Raw genomic sequence first — 20,327 nt, forward strand, 5'->3', positions numbered from 1 at the left:
GATTAAAACACACAGACAAAAACAATAAACGAACTCTCAAAATAAACTTTAGGCATAGCAAACACCAAAAGTATTTGTTTTATTTGTCCTTGGAAAAGTGCAAAAATATCACCTGAAGATCTCAGCTTTACTTTTTTCTCTAGTCTGGTTTTTATCTCCTATATAAATTATTTAATAAATGTTATAAAAGAACAATATATAGAAAATGTTTAAATTCCATATTTCAAAGTTGGCTGTTAGTATTAAATTCTGAAGTGTTACTAATTTATTTTACAAATTATTTAAACTTATTTTTAAAACTCATTTGTAGAGAAACAATTAGAAGCAATTACTATGGACCTTAAATAACAATTTTTAAGTTTTTAGTATGTTTTTTCCAGAAAGTTAGAGGAGGGATAGATAGACTGTGACAGCTATCACCCAGCCACTTGAAGCAGCCAATTAATTTAAACTTTCAATTTTAGAATAAGATGTAGCAGATGGTCCATTTGTCAACTCTAAATGTTGTCATAGGTATAAGATAATGTATTTTTTGTAAATGTGATTTGAGCCTCAGTGCAATTTACAAGAAAATTTCAAGAAGCTTTTCAATTAGTTTAATTATTAAATAATGTAAGTAATTAATCTCAAGTATTTATGTAAATATCTTCTCAGTTTGTTGAACATAATTTTATTCTATTCCACAGCAATTCTCTATCAAGGCATAAAAATTGAAGCCACATAGTGATATGAAACTTACTATACATTTCAACAATAATTAATACATAGTCAATATCAGGTTAACAGAATTGTAGCAGGCATTATATTATTCAGTTTGGTAGTGTGTTTTCAAAACTGTGTTCTGATTATAGGTTTGCTAAGAAGAGGAAGATGATTGAAATTGATAGTAATAGGGAAGAGAAGCAGAAATATTGATAAACTGATTAACATGTTACTTCCATTCCTTGCTAACTCTTCTGATATTTATGTAGTTTGGGGAGGTGGAGCACATAAAACAAACACAATAACTCTACTACCATGACAGCATTCTGGGTTATGGCCAGCCTTTATAGATGAGAAGAGTGAGACTGAAAAAATCAAGGTTACAGAATTGGGTGGAGATGTATCTCAGATATTCTCACTTCCACCTTTCGTACTTCAGAAGTTTTGTATGAAATCATGTTGGTCATCGCTAAAGTGTGACCAACAGCCACTGCCTCTAAACATCAATGGAATATCTTTATGTAACACGAAGAACTAATAATTGTACATAGAATTTAATCCTTTTAACAACTCAATAAGGCTGACAGTCTTATCTTATACGTGAACAAACTGAAGCTACAAGAGATCAAATACTTGTCCAAGACCTGCTAATATGTGGCAGATGTGGAATTTGAACTCAGTTCAGTTGGATTCCTAAAACCATGTTTTCTCTGTTATACTTTCCAGATGCTTTCCTTAATGGGAAAGTTTGAATTAGGTTTGGAAGGACAATTACAGCTTACAATAACATTGCTTATAATTATATGTGTCAATATCCTTATTAAAGACATTTAAAATATTACAGTAGGCAGCAGCAATATAAAATGTTGGTTTTGAATTCTCATGCAATTTATTAAGGGATTGAAGCAACTTGTTTAAATGTAATATACACATTAACAAAAACTACAGTGCAGAATACCAAGTGCAAAGATAAGGGAACACCAGGGAGTTACGAAAATGTAATGGGCCAAGAATCATCTACAAACAGAAAATGTAGAGAAAATCTATACTCACAGAATACTGATACACAACACAAATAAAGTAACAAATATTCAAGCCCTAATTATTTTTCCCTTAGGCGACTCTCAGCTTTCCCTATTCTTTCTATACTGAAATTGCTTGCCTACTAAATAATTGTATATGGAAAGAAGACTGAGCAAGGAGGCATGAGCGGAAGGAACTCATTTTGCTGACCCCACGAAGAAGCAGGGCTACCTATGACACCAATTTTCAGACAGTCTCTAGTGGAGATGCGGGCTGTGCAGAAAGGTGTGTTTGTTGATCAAGGTGCTAAACAAATGCCCCTTAATAGCTAAGGCCTGCTTCATAAAAGCAACCATTCACTCTGAGTTGCCTCCTAATACTATAAAGTTCATATAGCCTGCCATTGGGGGAGCTAGTAGGTTTCCACAAAGGTCAGAGATGAGGTCAGGAATGGCTATCCTCTGAAGGAAGCTAGTAAAAGTCACCACAGTCAATGAGATGCTATTTCAGTTGTGCCTCATTTTAAAAGATTGTAATATGTAGGACCTCTGTCTAGGTCAGTCAAGATCATTCTAATACAATCGATTTGACTGTAACATGTTGAGAGATGAAATTAGTGCTTGCAGTCATTGAAACAATAGGAAATCTGTGAATAAGAAGCTACTGGTACCTACATATCCAGTATTGTCCAATGACACAATGTTATAGCTTTAGACAACACATGTGTATTAGTAAGATATATTCCTAGTGTGATAGAACAATCCATTTAGAGACCCCAAAAATGTGTTATAGTTTTCTATATCCAACTTAACTGTGGACCTAAAATTTGCTTTATAAAATAGACTTTACTAGGAAAGATGGGTTACTATTTTTTCCCTGAAAGGGCAAAAATCAATAGCTTCTTAATTATATTTCCCTCACGGATTCTAATAGCACTATAGATCAAACTTTAAAAAGTCCTTACCAATTATATTTAAATGCAATTTTAAACCTCTTATTGTAAATTAATAAATTAGAATTTTCTTTAAATAAATTATTTTATCTGAATCTGATTATATTTGGTGAAATTAGAAAATTAATTCAAGACTCTATAAAACTAAAGCCCACAGTCTGGACACTTTTTGATTCCATTAATGTATCAATTCCTCCATTTGAGACTTTGATTTCACAGATATCAGTCAATTATAACTTTATAAGTATTATAGAGAATCTTGCATATTATATGAATCTTACTGATACAGAAGTATAGCTCAGTGATACAGATGAGAAATGTATAGCTCACATCAGAATCAAGAGAGATAGATTTTAATAGAAAAGAAAATGTCTTACTTGGTTAAGAATGTCTTGTTTCTGTGCATGCAAGGAAAGAAAGAATACATGTATTAATGTAAGGTAATTTATACTCATTATCTCATTATCCCTGATAATTTAACCAAAAGGTCAAGTTCACAGATTGTTTTAAAAATACCCTAGATGCATGGGTCTCCAAATGTGGTTACAAAACAGCAGCATCAGAGTCAACTAGGAAACTGATAGAAATACAAGTTTTTGAACCCCACCCTAGAAACATGGAAACTAAGGAGAGCAGTAGGGGAGCAGGCAGAAATCTGTGTTTTAAGACCTCCAGGTGATTCTGATGCAAGCTAAAGTTTGAGAATCGCTAACTAGATCAATCTTGAAGGTAATAAGCAAACAGTCTAATTGACATGTTATAAATACAATGAATAACACATACAGTATTATTAAAGCCCTATAGAGATTAGAGAATATACAGTAGTATAAAGATATATTAGATTGTGAATACTTAGTCCCCACTCCTAAAATTTCCTTCTATTAGAAGCATATGCCTAGCCTTTTTCTATACCTTTAAAAATACCTTTCCATACATATGCCACTACTTAATTTCTTCCTATAATTTTAGATATAAATGGAAAATATAGAATTGAATTTAAAATCCAGGGACGAATATATATATATATATATATATATATATATATATATAGAGAGAGAGAGAGAGAGAGAGAGAGAGAGAGAGAGCGCGAGCGAGCGTTCATTTCAAACTGGTTATTTCTTATTATAAAATTCCATTAAATTCATGAATAATTTATATCTTAATGTCCTGACTGTTTTACTATGAACACCCTCGAAGATTGAATGGCTACTATAAACAAGCTGTAATCATACAATTTACATTATTCACATAAGATTAGATGGAGACTAATAGGAATCTCTTACCTTGTTAGGTATGAGTCAGTAATAATTATGGGCACTGAAATATGCCATACTTGTTACATATGAAATGTCATTCAGTGTACTATTTCATGCACACTGAATGACATTGCTTATGTGAAATACCTTTCCCTTCTCCTTTTTCTACTCATCTCTCAAGGTCTTCCCTTTCATTCTATGGCCTAATCAATGAAGTGAAGAAGAAAAGGCATCAGTCTTACACTGGGATTCCAGATACATAGGTTTTAATTATGGATATTGTTGTGAACTTAGCTAGTTAATTTTGGGAAAGTCATTTTAATTTTCTTAAAATTAGTTTCTTTACTTAAAAACTCTGTAATATTATTAGTTTGAGAATCTCAAGATTTTTTAAAACTTTTTATTCTTAGAGAATCTTTAAAGTCATTGTTTAGATTTATATTTTATGATTCTTTTATTTCTTCAAAGAATCAATATCGAATAATCTTTAAAAGACAGGAATTAAAAATAAATGAGTCACTCATACTTAATGTTTCTTTTCTATTAAAATAGACTAACATGTCACATTTTCACTGGCTTAAGTTTTTATATACAGCACTTTTAAAATTCAGTAATTCAAATGAATGATAATAAAAACAATGCATCTAGCATTTAAGCAGCTTTACTTTGTAAGGAGAGAAGCAATTTAAGAAAAATTTAGATGGTTTTCTCTTTGTGAATACATCTTATATAGCTGATACAAGCCATGTTCATTTTAGAAAATAAAGGATTAGTTCTTCATTCTAAAATCAGACTAATCACTTTTGTAATTTTTCTTTTATAATTGATATTATTATTAAGTAGTCACCAGTGACAAACAACTTTGGGCTCAACTTGACTAGTCAATAGAGAGAACTTCACATGTGAATTGACAGTATGATTCTTTATGAATTTTTTATGAATTCCTTCATGCTATATGTATAACCTTTTATAAACTGTATGGAGTCATGTACTGATGAGAATCATAGGACTGAAGGATTTCTTTCTCAACATTGAACATTCCTAATTATTTTCCTATTGACTTTTGTGAAACAGATATCAGTGTCTAAAAGAGTGATATAACTTTATTTTTTTTTCTCGAAGGGAAAATATATACCAGTATTAACATTAGAGAGTGGTTTCGCTCTTAAATTAGAATTGTTTTTGGGTCACAGCGAGATCCAACTTTTTTTGTTTTTCAACCGTTCATTATTTTAATAATGCATTTCAAGAGCAGATCTGTGCATTTATAGAGAGGTGTTACATTATTAAAAAGGCTGACATCATATGTGTGTCTAACAATGAATCTAGTAATTACCTCAGTAAATCCAGTATATGGTGACAGATAATCCTCATTAAATATATAATATCAATAAGACTAAGTATTGTGAGTCCTTTATATAAGAACTCATTGAAGAAAAAAGGCTACTATGCAAATAATACCACATTTCAACGGAATTTAAAACCAGTAGCTGTCTTTAGGGAGAAAAAACTGGTTTCATCTCTGCATGCAGATAACATTCATATTTTCAAGTATGATTGGAAATGTAAATATTAATTATGTTTGGAGGCTTATAGTAATTCAGTGAAGTTGACACAACTTTCCCATTCTGCTTTTTTGTTGTTGAGATTTTTAGTTCTACAAATTTATCTGCCGACAATTTTTTCTCTCACTCTGTAGCATCTGGGAAAATAAAATGTGAGAGAAATGAAGGCCTGATGTGTTTTTTCTTTTTTTTCCTGATATATAAAAAAATGGGAATGGCTTTAAATTGCCATATTTTCTCCATAATTTGTAGGCACTAAATATTAACTTTATTTTAAAAGGTTAAAGAGTTTTAGGTTAAAGAGTTTTAAAAGGTACAGTAATTCATCGTAATGCAGACAGAATAAAAAATATGACATAAAAAAGTTAATTACTAGAAATACTGAAAGGAAATTATAAAACACTACAAACATTTTAAGGTTGGAATTTAGAAACTGGTTTTAACTAAAATGTGTAAGTCCTATGAATCCCAGAGAAGTACAATATTGAAGGATAACCAAGAACTGTGCTCTTTTAAATACTGAAAACCACAATAATGATGATAACAAAAAACAAATCACATTTTAATCAGCAAATGAATCTATCTGGATGGCTAGATAATACATCCAGGGCAAAAAGATCTTTTCCAAAAGGCAGTTTAACTCCTGTAAACACAGCTTTGGTGAAGCTGCAAAAGAACTCACAGCGATGATCATTAAACATTTAAAATGTAACATCTCTCAGCTAACATTAAATGGAAGGTGATCTAACAAATAATTAAGAAGGGAAAGGCATTCATTTAAGCATGGTGTTCAAAAGCAATCGATGACACATTAAGTTCTTACAGGGAAAGAATTTCAGGGACTTAAGCTTACAGGCACCAGGTAAAAGAAAGAGGGAAGAAATTCCTCTTTTTGTTAAATCTGGCCCTTTAATTAATGGATCAGTTACATCCATCACGAAATCTATTCTTCGGTCAGTCAAGGGAATAATTCCCTGAAAGGAGGAATCTCCCTACCCCACATCAATGGTCATTTGAGGTTTAAATTTGTAGGTCATAAAGTGAGTGTCAGGTACACTTTCTCTTCCCTTCTATCTAATCCTGTTTCCTGATTTCTAGGAAAAGAACCTAGAACTATATTATAGATGATCTATACTTTTTCAGGTAAAAAATATAGAAATGAAATTTGCATTAACAAAATGTTTTTGGATTAAAAAATAGTAAGTACAACATTTAATATTATCTTCCAGAATATCATTTTATCATGAATTTTATTTCATTTATGTTATGGCATATGGTATACAGTATATATATTTCCAAGTACTAATCATTAAGAAATCCTTTCTCCAAGTACTTATATAAAACTGATATAAAGAAAAAAGAAGCTTTACCCCTTCAGGATTATACTTTGCAAGCACACCATTACCATGGAATTCTTCAAGAACATCCTTCAATTTCTTTGTAGAATCTGTAAGAAATAGAAAACACACAAATTATTTATATATGTTTGTTATAGTTATATAACAGTCCAGAAACAAAGACTTCTTAAAATATAATCACCAACAGATATTAATTAAAAAATGAACATGTAAAGTGTCAATTCTTTGTCACTTTTAAAAGGCTATTTAATTAGAAAAGACAATCACACCAAAAAGAAAGGAACAGAAAAAGTATGTTTTGCCCAAGTGTATTGTCCAAGAATGGAGCCATTGCCTGTATATTATATATAAAATGATGAGGAAATAAATGAATAGATAGTATTGTTTTCCTTTATCTTGATAACATAACATTTAAATTAGTGAAATAAGTTTAGTTTAAGAAGAAAAAAGAAAACAGGAGCACTTTTAAACTTTATAATTTATACAGTGCATTTTTCATATATCACTCCATTAACTAAATAATAACTCTACTAAATAAACAAGAAAAATGAAATGTGTAGATAAACCTCAATGGTGAATCCACTCAGAGGTAAGCTATGGATTTTAGTATTTTGTAGGTAGTTTTAGAAAGAATTTTCTAAATAAACATAAAACTCAACACTTAAGCTCATTTTAATTCAAGTAAGAAACAAAGTTTATACACATTACAAAAAGTATTTAAATTTTTTTCAATTTTTAAAAAAATTTTATAATTTTTATCATATTAAGATGCTGATGAATCTTGAGTTAATATAGGAAATAATATCATAAAAACATAAATATTATTAAACTTTAAAACTATATATAAATGTAATATAAATATATGTATTTAATTTACTAAAATAATGCTTTTATAATTACCAAAATATAACTTTTTGACCAAGAAACCTCAAAATTATAATATGTTTAAGTTCGAATAAAATAATAGCTAACAAATATTGATAGGCCATCTAAATATTCAATTAAGTTTGAATAACAGTGATAAAATAAGCTTGAAATTAAAATGTAAGAAAAAAGCAGGATTCTTAGTTTTCAATTATGAAACAGGGCATAGATATTGTTTGCTAGAATTTGAATATAATCCTTTTTACCTTTTTCCAAGATTTAGTGATATTTGAACCATATTTCCCAGTTCCAAAAATCTAATTAAAAATGACTTTTGAAACACCTTGTTAGAAAATTCACTTAGATGCTCACTGAGTGCATCATGCTTACCTATATTTTGTGAATTATATTTTCATTTGGAATGTACGATTTTGTTTCTTTATTGTGATTCTGTGGGGTTTTATATGTGTGACTCTTTTATTCATATGATAAAATTCACATAACATAAATTCACCACTTTAACCGTTATAAAGGGCACAATTAAGTATAATGCTGTGCAACTATCACTCCTATCTTAATTCCAGAACATTTTCATCACCCTCTCAAAACCCTCATATTCTTGACATGTCATACAAATAGAATCCTACAATACATTGCCTTTGTGTTTGGCTTTTTTCCCATAGTACAGTGTCTTCGGGTACAGGTTTTCTCCACTATTCGAACATAGAGTGTTCCTATGAAAACTTTCATAAGCTGAAATAGCCATAAAGCGAAGAAGCAATTACTATTTCTTTGAAAGTGAAAATCTTCTAATTTCTCTTGGTTAGCAAAAGCAGGTGCTAATGTAGGTCTTTTGTAAAAGCAAAATGTCATAACATAAATTTTGAAAAGTAGAGATTCCTGCTCATGCATATTGTAGCATGTGTCAGTACTTTATTTCTTTTTACAGTCAAAAAAAAAATTCCATTTTATGGATATACCACACTTTGTTTATCCATTCATTAGCTGATATAAATTTGAGTTGTTTTCATGTTTTAGCTATTATAAGTACTGCTGTTATGAGCATTCAAGTACACATATTCCTTTGCAAATATTCCTTTGGGTATATCCCAAGGAGGAGAATTGCTGTGTCAAGTAGTAACTGTATTTTTAATATTTTGAGGAACTGCCAAACAGATTTTCACGGGGCTGTACTATTTTACATTCCTACTAGCGATACAAGAGGGTTTCAATTTCTCCATATTTTTGCGAACACTTGTTATTTTCTAGTTTTTTTTTTAAATTATTATAGCTATCCTAGTGGATATGAATGGTTTCGAGTTCTATTTTGTATTTCAAGTCATTTGCTAATAAAAAATTTATGTTAAATACCTTTTCAAGAGCTTATTGTGCATTTGTGTACCTTTTTGTAAAAATGTCTATTCAAGTCTTTTGACTATTTTTTAATTAAGTTGTCTTTTTGTTAATGAGATCCTCTGGTGAGATCCTACCTACATGCTCACACACACATGCACACAACTGTGAGTGTGCTTTAACATGACTAAAGCCTGTATAGCTTCCTATAAATTGTTTCCAGTATGTATTCTGCTACCATTTTTCATAATGTGATCAGTCTTAATATGTTATGCCATGTTTCTTGCTACATTGCAGGAAGAAAATGTACATTTTAATTGTGTACAACATTTAAATTTGTTACAAAGCTGAAACAATAGAATGGCAATTAATATTAGGATTGAATTGATCAGAGCTATTCCTACATTAATACACATTAAAGTAATAGCTTCCATATGTACTTTGGCTTGGCAGAAAATCACACAACTTTGAGATCTGGTTATATATTAAAAAGAGACAAGAAGCTGATTCCTTATTCTCAAATCTTTCTTTATGGATTACAAGGCACTGTTCTAAGTAAGAAGACCTTTTATTTCTTCTTGTTTATAGAGGTAGATGTAGACCATTCTTTACATACCTCCATAAATTATGGGCTAATATATCCCAATAAACTATGGTTATTTTAATCATATCTTAGCCCTATGATATAATGGAAGGAGGAGAAAAATGTTTGATTTCTTATATGTAGGTCTTCCACAGAACTTCACAGATACTGCCTAAAGATGGGCTTTTCATCTCAGGTTTCTATAGGAGTAAAAAATACATTTAGTAATCATTTATAAATGTCCAGAGAAGATATCAACCCTTAAAATTATTCATGTCATTTTTTTTGTGGTTTACTGGCCATAGTTATGTCAAAATATTATTAGTGAGATGACTACTAGGAATAAATTAATAAATTAAGAGCTACAATCTATGTATCTATAACTGCCCTTTCCATGAACTGAGGCTCAGTGATGATCTTGGCCTGAGACAATTTAAGGAGCTTGAATTCATATTCAGATGAATCACCACTAAGTCATTTTTTCAATATCCATTTCCATTTTTAATATTTTTACATCTGAAGTTTATCCACAATCTAATGTCCACTTCACAATATAATTTAGAAACTGCAACATTACCTTTTCCTCTATTTCTGTCTCAATAACCTTTGTGGGGTCCAGTCTCTTTAAAAAAGAGTCTTTGACTTATCCAGCCAATCTTCTATTGAAGGAGATTTTGGTATGGAACACCAGAGGGTTCCACATATCCTGCCTGGGCTCCATAATCTTTAAACAGAATCCCCGTACATGAACTACTTACATATCTCTGCTTGGATTCCAAAATTGCACTAGATTGTGAAATTTTTCTGTGTTTTACCTATCTTCATAGGAGAACACACATTTACTTATTTTGTAACTCAGCTGCTTTTCTGGATTTGTTCCTATTACCTACCGCCATAAATATTCCTATCTTTTGATTATGTCAATTCTAAATCATATCAGTTCAACACAACATTGGAGCAGTGGAGAGGAGAAAGGATGCACAACTAGAATGGACCTACCTTCTAGCACAAGAAAACTAACAAGGATGTGACACCTGGATGAAGAGATAGGAGGTGAGTGAAAGACATAGTCTCGGTAATATTTCAGCTAATATTGGAGCCTCAAGTACAAGAGCACAGTGACAGATTCTGGGCTACGCGATGCTAAGAAATCCAGGCAGGTAGCCAGACAGGCAGGCAGGCAGCTGTAAGCTGGGAGATCAATTCACAGTTAATACATATCTGTAATGGAACAAAGGTCTAGCATCCAAAGAAGACTGACAACTGAGGTGCTGGGAAGCCAGGTTCAAACAGCTGGTTTAATCCTTAGGATAAGGATTCAGGACAGATGCTCAGCACAAAATACTGGCTCTCCTAGAAAGCAAAGGAGGGTCGTGATTTGAGGCAACTGTGAAATATAGGCCTAATTCCAGAGACGCTGTTGCTTGGCTTGGTTAACAGGACAGAGAACTTGAAGAACACTGGATACCAATTGTTGCCCTTAGACTAGTATATTAGTCTTACCAGGAAGTAGTTTAATATTAATAAACATGACAGAGAGGATTGAGTCATTTTAGGTTGTCTTTTCTATCACCATAAAAATCATCTAAGAACTAAGGTAGTACTGAGCCTAAAAGTGGAAGTCATTTTATTCAGTAGAGACCTTTTAATATGCTGGGACAAAGGAAATATATATGGGGACTATAGAGTAGATTTTCTCTTCTGACTTGTCTTCCTAGTAAACCCTTTAGGATATGACTCGATCCAGAGGACTCCTCAAGAGCCTACTCCCTATGAATCCTCTCATGTTTGGTTAAATCACATAATAAACAATACCATGAGAATTAAACTAGGTACATTTTAAGAATCTATAATTAGGAATGTTCTGAATTTTACATGATTTTCAAGAAAAATTTAATTAATTTTTACATAATTCTGAAATAAAGATAAATCAATAAGTGCATAGTGCATTTGGCAATGTTCAGAAAATAGAAGACTCCAACTAATGAGTCCTAAAAATGCTCCATTAAAATCAAACACTTTTAGTTGACCTCACATCTCTTTAAATGTCTGTTGCATCTTGAATAAGCTTCCTTTGTGATTTCACTGCCTCTTTGCCTCTTTATTCCAAAAAATTCAACACACACTTAGATTAATCAAAAAGGCTCCATGGAGTAATGGAAATATTTAAAGCCAGATAGATTTGGATTTAAGTCCTGGCTCCAGAATTCCTGAATGTCCCTGGGTATATTTTTAACTTCTTTGTGGCTCAGTTTTCTATACTTAAAATTGGAATAATGATATGGACCAAGCAATGGTGTCCTGCAAAGTGTCTGGTGCCCAACAAATTCCTGTGCCTTTGTTCCATCCTAAACATAACTTCAAATATACAATCATTATTCAATAGTTTCTTGTTGCCTTTGGATTAAAGCACAAACTCCTCCTCTTGGTATCATGGGTATGTCAGAATATGATCCAAACCTACCTAGCAATAATTATTTTCTATGTATCCCTTATTTACAATTCAATATCCAGCCCTCCAGTTACCAAGGCATCCCATGATTTTAGAGCTCTTCCTTCACTTGAGATGTTCTTTTTCCCCAGGATTCTCTTCAGTCAAATGAAGTTAAAGCATAATGTATGCCATAGTTTATCTGCCATTTTATCCACAAAACCTCTTAGGACCTCCTTCAACCACAGTAGATAGCAACTTACCTTCCAGGGAACTCCTCATAATAACTCTCTTAAAATCCACATGTGATTTTATGCATCAAGTACTATTAACATTATTAAAGTTTGCATGTGGCAAGTATTTTAGAGTTTGCAAAGTGTTTTCTCTTATTATTTCATTTAAAATTCACAATCACCTCTGACTTTATCAAACTCCCTCTCCATTTAACACACGAAGAAATCAAGGTTAAAGAAATCACTGATTTAAAAATCACACAGCTAAAAGAGGTTGAGGTAGTGACCAAACTCTTGCATATGACTCAAATCTGTTCTTTGCTTCGAATCAATAAAAATTTGGAGTCCATTACTTTTGTTAATTTAGTTCAGAGAATTTTTTTACCTACTTTCCTAGTACCTAGAAATATTCTATTTCTTTTTTTTTTCTTACCAACAGATGAAGAAGATATCTTCTACATAAATAAAAAAATACAACAAAAAATTCCTATGATATTATTTAAATTCAAGTTTCTTAATGCATTTTATTTTTTGTTCAGGATTATGTTTCTGTTTAATAATGGAATTAGAGTATATGTGTGTGTATTGCTCTTTTATGAAAACTTTAAGTAAAATATATGTGGATTTTGCATAATATATATTTCATATAGTTATTATAAGAATGCATTTTCGATAAACATTAAAATTGTGCTGCATTATAAGAGGAAAGTATATAGAAAAGACAGGACTATTGAAGAAATATTCTCATTATGCCTCAAGAGAAAACCTTTTTTTCGTTTGTTCCAAAGTAAATATATCTTAAAAGTCAAGGCCAAGAGTCCTACCATCCAAATAGGAGTCATAGCTGTTGTGAGAAGATGATCATATTCCACTGTTAACACCAACACTATTCAGCTATAAAACGCATTTGTCATTTTTATAAATAACAACTTTTTAAAGAACTGACCATAGGTGTAGTCCTTTACTTGCCAAAATAGACAGTGCCAAAGGTCCCTATTTCAGTGAGGACACTGGATTTCCAGGGGAAAATAAAGGCTCTGACAACGTGAGAGGGGCTGCCAACACCTTTAATCTTGTTTAATACATGGGACCATGGAAAAGTCATCTTTTGGTTCTCTCAACTTGGTGCTTTCAAAAGTTTCCTTCACAATCTACGATTCCTCACATAATTTTTTCCCCTGTCACAAAGGATATTTGTGGCCTAGAAATCTTTTTCTGTGCCACACCAAAGCATCTTTGCAGTGGTTGTTTTACCCCTGTAGTAAATAGTGTTGTGTAGCTTTAACTGTTTAAAGAAAATAATTTTCTAATTTAAATACTGAGGTAGCATTAATGTGCATGTAATGTATTAGCATTCAATATAAAGTTAAATTTGATAATTAAAGTTTCCCTTAGCAATATTACATTTAAAATTAGCAAAAGAGCTTTATCTATGTCTAAACCAAACAGTTTTGTATCTAACTCAGTGGTACATGATCCTGAATCCATCTTAAGATCTTCTTGGCAACTTTTAAAATATACTGATACCTAGGCCCAAAACATTGTGATGAAGATTGAATTGTACTAAGTTCTAGGATCCAGGTTGAGGATTTTTAAAAAGCATCTCAATTGATTTTTGTATGTAGCTAAGGCTGACTTTATCAATGCTTTGATCCTTAAAGAGATGCACAAAGAAATTGACAGTTAATCAATAATTTTTTCCTGCTACACTTCCTTATGTATGTGTATGTATATATATTATATATATATATTATATGTAACATATATATTTAATATGTACATTAAATATATATATAGTTGTTCAAGGGGCTTATTAGAAAAAAATTGGAGCCCTTTATTCAAAATTTTATTTACCCTGACCTCAGGTCACAATAGCAAAATAATAATATTTTGGTAATCCAAAAGATCGAGAAATTGATATAGCCATTAATACAGTTCCCCAAGTGATATAAAAGATATTCTACTTAAATTATAGTCAACAGTAGATAAGAAATACCTACAGCACTATAGGATATTTGGAGGACTAGTCACAAAGAGACAGAAGTTCATATCTACTTGTGTGAGAATTATAATAAAAGTATAAAGAGATTGAAAAAATACAGAACTACTGTTAAAAATAATAAATCATGTGGTAGCATTTTATATGCTAATTGAAATCTATACACCTGGATTTTTAAACATCCTAAAAAGAATATTCTAATGATACGGCTATATTAGAAAGAGCTGTAAGAAAAAGCTCTGAAGTTGTTCTGAGTGCAAGTTCTCTCTCTACATGTTTCTGCTAAGCTCTTGGGATCATTGTTAACTTGAAAAGATGACAACCATAATATCTCAGAGAAATGTGTATAGCAATACACATTGTAGTGACTATTTCTATTTAGCTAGAAAGACAACTATTTAATTCAGATTAACTGCTGATTTGAGACTATGAAAAATTTTCCTTTTTCTTTTTGATTTTCATTACTTGCTAATAATTCTTTTAAACAAGAATTCCTTAAAACACTTTCCTTCATTTGCTAGTATGACTTTTCAATGCATGTATCTATTCCAGTGCTTTGGACAACATATTTATAAGAGTAGTTTTTTTTGGACAGATAATCTAACTGTTAGCAAATCTATGCTGGCCAGGCACTGTTATAGGGGTCCATGAAATAATTTACATTTTATACAGATTATACTGTGCAGAAAATGAATTAAGAAAATGTATACTTGCATGTGAGCCACTCATCTACACAATAAATAAAAATTGGTATGGAAAACATAATTTTAATTAAAAATTATAAATGGTGAATAAATTGGTGTGATTCAGTGATGTTCTAGTAAATGTTTATAACTCTTGAGGGTGCAGAATGCTGACTTGTAGTGTTTGCTGATGGAACTGTTATAAATATTCCCACTATGGCCATTCGAGTTTCTCTTATGACATTATGAATGTGGAGTTGGGAAGAGATGCTAACATTTGACTCACAGGAGCAGGAATTAATGAATTAATCAACATAGAATTTTATATACTTTAGGGAGAATGAACAAGTCTTTCAAAACAAATAGAGATTAAGAGCAGAAATAAAATCCCCCAGTTGTGAATGCTCAATCATTTTTTCCAATACTCAAGACTATTGAGTTTAGAAAAAGTACTGTTCCATATCATTGCACAAAACAGAAATTATTCTTGCTCATGTGTTTTGTGGTCTAGTGAAGGAAGATAGAAAATAAACATAATAAATTAATATAGAATATTAGATAGATTTCAACTGCTATGGAAAAAAATAGTCCAAGGTCAAGGGGATTATTAGCTTGTGGGTCAGAGTTTACAATTTTATATAGGAAGCTTAGATTAGACTTCTATAAAAAGGTGACATTTGGGCAAAGTTTTGAATCTAATAATGTTTTAAAAGAAGTATTGTTCATGTAAAACTGATGAAATCTGAATAAACTCTGTGGATTATACCAATGTGTATGTTCTAGTGTCAATAGTATTTTATAAACTGTAGTTATGTAAGATGTAACCATCTGTAACTGGTACATGGGTCGTCCCTGGTCATATTGTTTTGTAAATTCCTATAAATCCATCATCATTTCAAAATATTTTTTTGAAAAGAATGCTCTATTATATTGAAAATAAGACTGTGGAAGACAAAAGTAAAAGCAGGAAAATTATTATGGAATTATTATATTAATTCATTCCAGAGATTTATGATTGCATGAAGGTCTTAGTGATGGAGCAGGGAAGATAGATTATTTTGAAAGTGGAGCCAAAAGCTTTCCTGATGGATTGGACATCAGCTGTGAAACTGAAGAGTCAAGAACAACCCTAAAATTTTGTTTGAGTAATTAGAGGGATGAAGTTGCCACAAAAAGGAACAGGGAGCACTGCAGACAGAGCAAGTATGAAATGGAGAGTTCTCCATTTTTGTTTTAGGCATTTAATATTTGAGAAATCGATTAGAAATCAAAGTGTAGCCATTAAGACAGTAAGTGTGGAATTAAGGAGAGGTTCTAGGCTACTGAACTAAATTTGAGTGTTATTTGTATAAATGATATTTAAAGCCATAGAACTATAAAATATCACATGGAAAGTGAACTTAGAAAAACACCAAGGACCAAAACCTAGAGCACTCAGAAGTTCAGATATCAGGAAAAGAGAATGAATCTGCAAGACTGAGAATGAGTATCTAGTAAAATAGCAAGAAAACCAGGAGAAGCAATGTGTCATGAAAACAGAGTGTCATATAATATCAAGTAAAGTGAAAAACCTGATCACTGGACTGGCCCAGAAGAAAGTCATTTGAGTCCATATTTAGAGTTGATTCAGTTTAGTATTCAGGACAAAAGCCCAATCAGAGTGAGTTAAGATAAAATAACATGGAAGGGAATGGAGGCAGCAAATATGGGCAAATCATTCGAAAATATTTATTGCAACAGAAGCGAAGAATGTGAGTAGCAGTGGATTGCAGAAGTAGATTTAAGATTATTTTCTTAGAGAGAAAACAGCATGTTGATAGAAATGATCTAGTGGAGAAAATTTGAAAACGTAGAAAAAATAAGGGAAAACCATAGACTGGTGTCCTTAAGTAAGTAAAAAATATACAATCTCATTCATAGCAGAAGGTCTTAGGATGCAGGCATGGACATTTACCCAAGTGAGAAGGCAGAGCATATGGGTTCATATGCTGGGGAGAGGTAGATGTCCATTTGGTGTACGTAAAGTTCTGTTGTGTTTACTTTAGTCAGTGAAAGAAGAAGAAAGGCCAACAGTTGAGAAAGGAGGATAGAGGTAGATTTGAGGAGTTTTGAGGAAAGTCCTGAGGTGTTGAAATCCTCCAGGAGATAGTAAAAGTGCATTGACTAGGAAAATGTGATATAATTACCAGGCCACATTGAAGTCCAGTCGGTTATAAAGCAGGTTATGAAGAAAGTCAAAATTGACTGGGTTAGTGTGGTTTGTCCATCCAACTGCTATAGCGTGAGAAGGGGCAAGGAAATTGAGGAGAAGCAAGGAGATGATTTTAATGACTTTTTATGGAAGACTGCACTTGGGTTTTAGATCATTACTTCAATTTATGAGAAGCCCACTGTGTGACTCTGCCGATCATTTTCTCTAGTTTGAGAGAGAACAATTTCTGGCAGTTATTGTGCTTTTCACAGCTTTATGCACTCTATTCAGATGTCATCCTCCTCCGTACAAGCCATGAGGGGATGTGGAAAAGAGATTTGTAATTCAAACTACTTCCTATGTGTGTTTCTCAAGAGGTAACAATACTTCAGTAGTTCTTATCTTTTTTTTTTTTCTTTTCGCTCTTTTTTTCTCTTCATTCTGTTAAGTGGCTAATTATACTTAGACATATTTAGTTCTGGTTAATAATTGTATTTTCAGCCTTCTTCCTTGCCCAGAGAATAAATAGAGAACCTGAATGGATCAGCTCTATGTGGAGCCATTATATTAGTGGTAAAAAAAAAAAAGGTTATATCTCTAGGGAGACATTCCAAGTCTCATGTCCTCACTCCACCTCTCCTGCTTCTCCCTTACCATCTGATGATGCTGTAACATCCCCAGCACTCACTCATTTGATTCATTTTGGAGAGGTTGAAAAATAACAGTGAGATAATTCTGAGGAATTTCTGCCCCTTGATGACACATTCCAACTTGTATACTTGAAGTTACATACATTTTTTCTCCTTTGGCTTTGTTTGCTTCTTTATGCTCTACAATTTTTTCTATCTTTTTAAAAGTGACTTGAGGTCATTTATTACATTTGGCAGAGGGAGGTTTTACAAATTGCATTCAGTATATTTCCCCAGGAAGATAAAGTAGACTTTAAAATACATATAGTTGCAAGAAATGATCTTTTCATGCAGTATTGTTCAAGTAGTTTCTTCACAAATACCACATGGATTCTCTAAACTAATGAACTCATTTTCAACTCAATATCCAGATCTTTAGATTGAAGAGTGCTGCTTAACTCCCATTCACTATTTGTGCTGACATTATTGCTGTTGGCAAATGCAGATGATAAAAATATCTCCTTTGTGCTTCTGCTACGATTAGTACCTGGCACATAATAAATATTCATTAACTTTGAGTTCTTATCATCCATCTTCTGTGTTGTCATATTTACACTGAGATCTGGGAATTTTACCCTGAACCTTAATTTCAGATTCAATTTCAGATTATTCTCAATTTTCTTCATTTCCGTTTGCATTTTCACTAGATGCATTAAACTTCTTATTTGAATCAATAAACTAATATAATGTAAAATTGTTTGAAATTAGTTATATTTAAATTATTAATTTTAATTATTTTCCTTATGGGAAATTAAAATATTTCAATTAAATATTTCAATCAAAATATTTAATAAAATGCAACTGAGTTATAATTTTGAATCTGTAGATTAGTAAACATTTTTAAACACACACTAGTTCAGAAGATGAAAGTTTCATTTCATTTTTGTAAAGTTCTTATATGGGTTGTAAAACACTGAAAAATCAGACTTTCTGGCAACAATAGCGTTTTCTCTAGTTGCAATGCTAATGACATCCTGTTTTAAGACAATGCAAAATTACCAAAGTCTCTAATTAGTTTCTAACCAGAAAATTTTCAGCTCTCTGTACATTTACCAACAAACACAATATTAGGCAATCTGGGAAAACCAAAATCTATTTTTTGGCATACATATTTCAAAGAATATAATTTCCTTACATAAAAATTTTAAAGAACATAAACCCCAAAATATTGTCCCCAAATTATAATTTCAGAAGAGAACTTAGAGAAATGTGCCACATTTATTTTGTGGCTTTAATGTCTACTCATCATTCCCATGACTCTGGAGACTGTAAAAACTTTAATGTGAGAAGGAGGACTATAACTACATGTGGAATTAGAAGTAGTTGAAAATTATAAAAACTGTAAACATCGTTAGAAGTTTCCTCTCATGGTATTAGAGAGATCTCCATTTTCTGCCTCTAATAGAAAGACACTTCTAGTCACAACATACTGTGATTCAATGATAAAAACATCTCTAGATACCCTGAAAGGATACTCAGTCCTACACCCCTAAATACTCCCCTCCTAATAATCTCATCTCTAGTTCTTGCGTCTCTGAAATCTTATCCAACTTTTGAACGGAAATTCAGATTGAGGAATTTGGCAATGTCTAATCCTACTACCAGATAAGGTGAAAACAAGGGGAATGGAGCAAACATTTTAGTTCATAAAGGAATATGTTTTACTGACATGTCAAATTCCCCAGTGATATTAGAACCTCTACTAATATTAGTATTGGTATTATGTTTGAGAAATATATTTAGAATTATACTTATTCTGAAAAATACTCAGCTTTGATAAAGTTCCCTTTTAGCTCAAATTGGTGATTTCAAGCTGAAAACTTTACCTACAATGTGACTATTTTTATATTCTCTAAAAATTATTGAGCAGAGAGTAGACTGGAGATAAAACACTATGTGTGTGGATATTGTGGCTTATTAGTTCTGAATCTCCCTGCCGTGCAGTATTCAGAAGGGAAATCTATGGCGTTACTTTCTTTTATTAAATGGTATCTCTCAGTCTACATTATCACATTGGAAAATTTGCTATAACAACTTTTGACAGACTTTGCCATAATTTGCTACCAAAAAAAAAATGCCAAAATGCTAGCTAAATGTGTTGGCCATTCTGAGTGAGAGAATTTCTTACATTACACTGTAGCTGTATTTCAGCCATCCACCTAATAGGATAAGGCTAGTACCATATTCTTTAAATATTTTTAAAGATCCAAAAAAGAAGTAAATGATTAAGGGTGACTATTTTGTAAAAAGTTTAGTTACAATGCAAGTCTGAGATGGCTTGAGAGATTTAAGGACTGCGAGACATTGCAATTTAAAAATCAAGAATGAAAAGATTTCAGTGAGAGAGGCTGCACAGCCTCCCTAGTGACTTGCAGGAACCCATGAATCAATGTGCTGAGGAAATTCTCGGTGATGTGGGGAGGAGAGGAACTGCCAGGAAGATAA

The 20,327-nt window shown here is 31.9% G+C and overlaps 1 protein-coding gene across 6 annotated transcripts in view; it reads right to left on the minus strand.

The window, feature by feature from the left end:
- The window catches only part of DGKB (diacylglycerol kinase beta), a 581,858-nt gene that overhangs the window by 454,319 nt on the left and 107,212 nt on the right, over positions 1 to 20,327 (minus strand). For 3 of the 6 annotated variants that reach the window (XM_039862426.1, XM_039862424.1, XM_039862427.1), the window contains exons 2-3: positions 6,869 to 6,945; positions 3,055 to 3,075 (exon numbers count right to left, since the gene is read on the minus strand). In XM_039862426.1, the coding sequence (XP_039718360.1) occupies positions 3,055 to 3,075; positions 6,869 to 6,945 (98 nt within the window). The remainder of the gene's footprint in view (positions 1 to 3,054; positions 3,076 to 6,868; positions 6,946 to 20,327) is intronic. The other 3 variants (XM_039862429.1, XM_039862425.1, XM_039862430.1) reach the window with 1 other exon arrangement.

Source organism: Pteropus medius, unplaced genomic scaffold (genome assembly GCF_902729225.1).
Source record: "Pteropus medius unplaced genomic scaffold, Ma_sr-lr_union100, whole genome shotgun sequence".
Lineage (NCBI taxonomy): Eukaryota > Metazoa > Chordata > Mammalia > Chiroptera > Pteropodidae > Pteropus > Pteropus medius.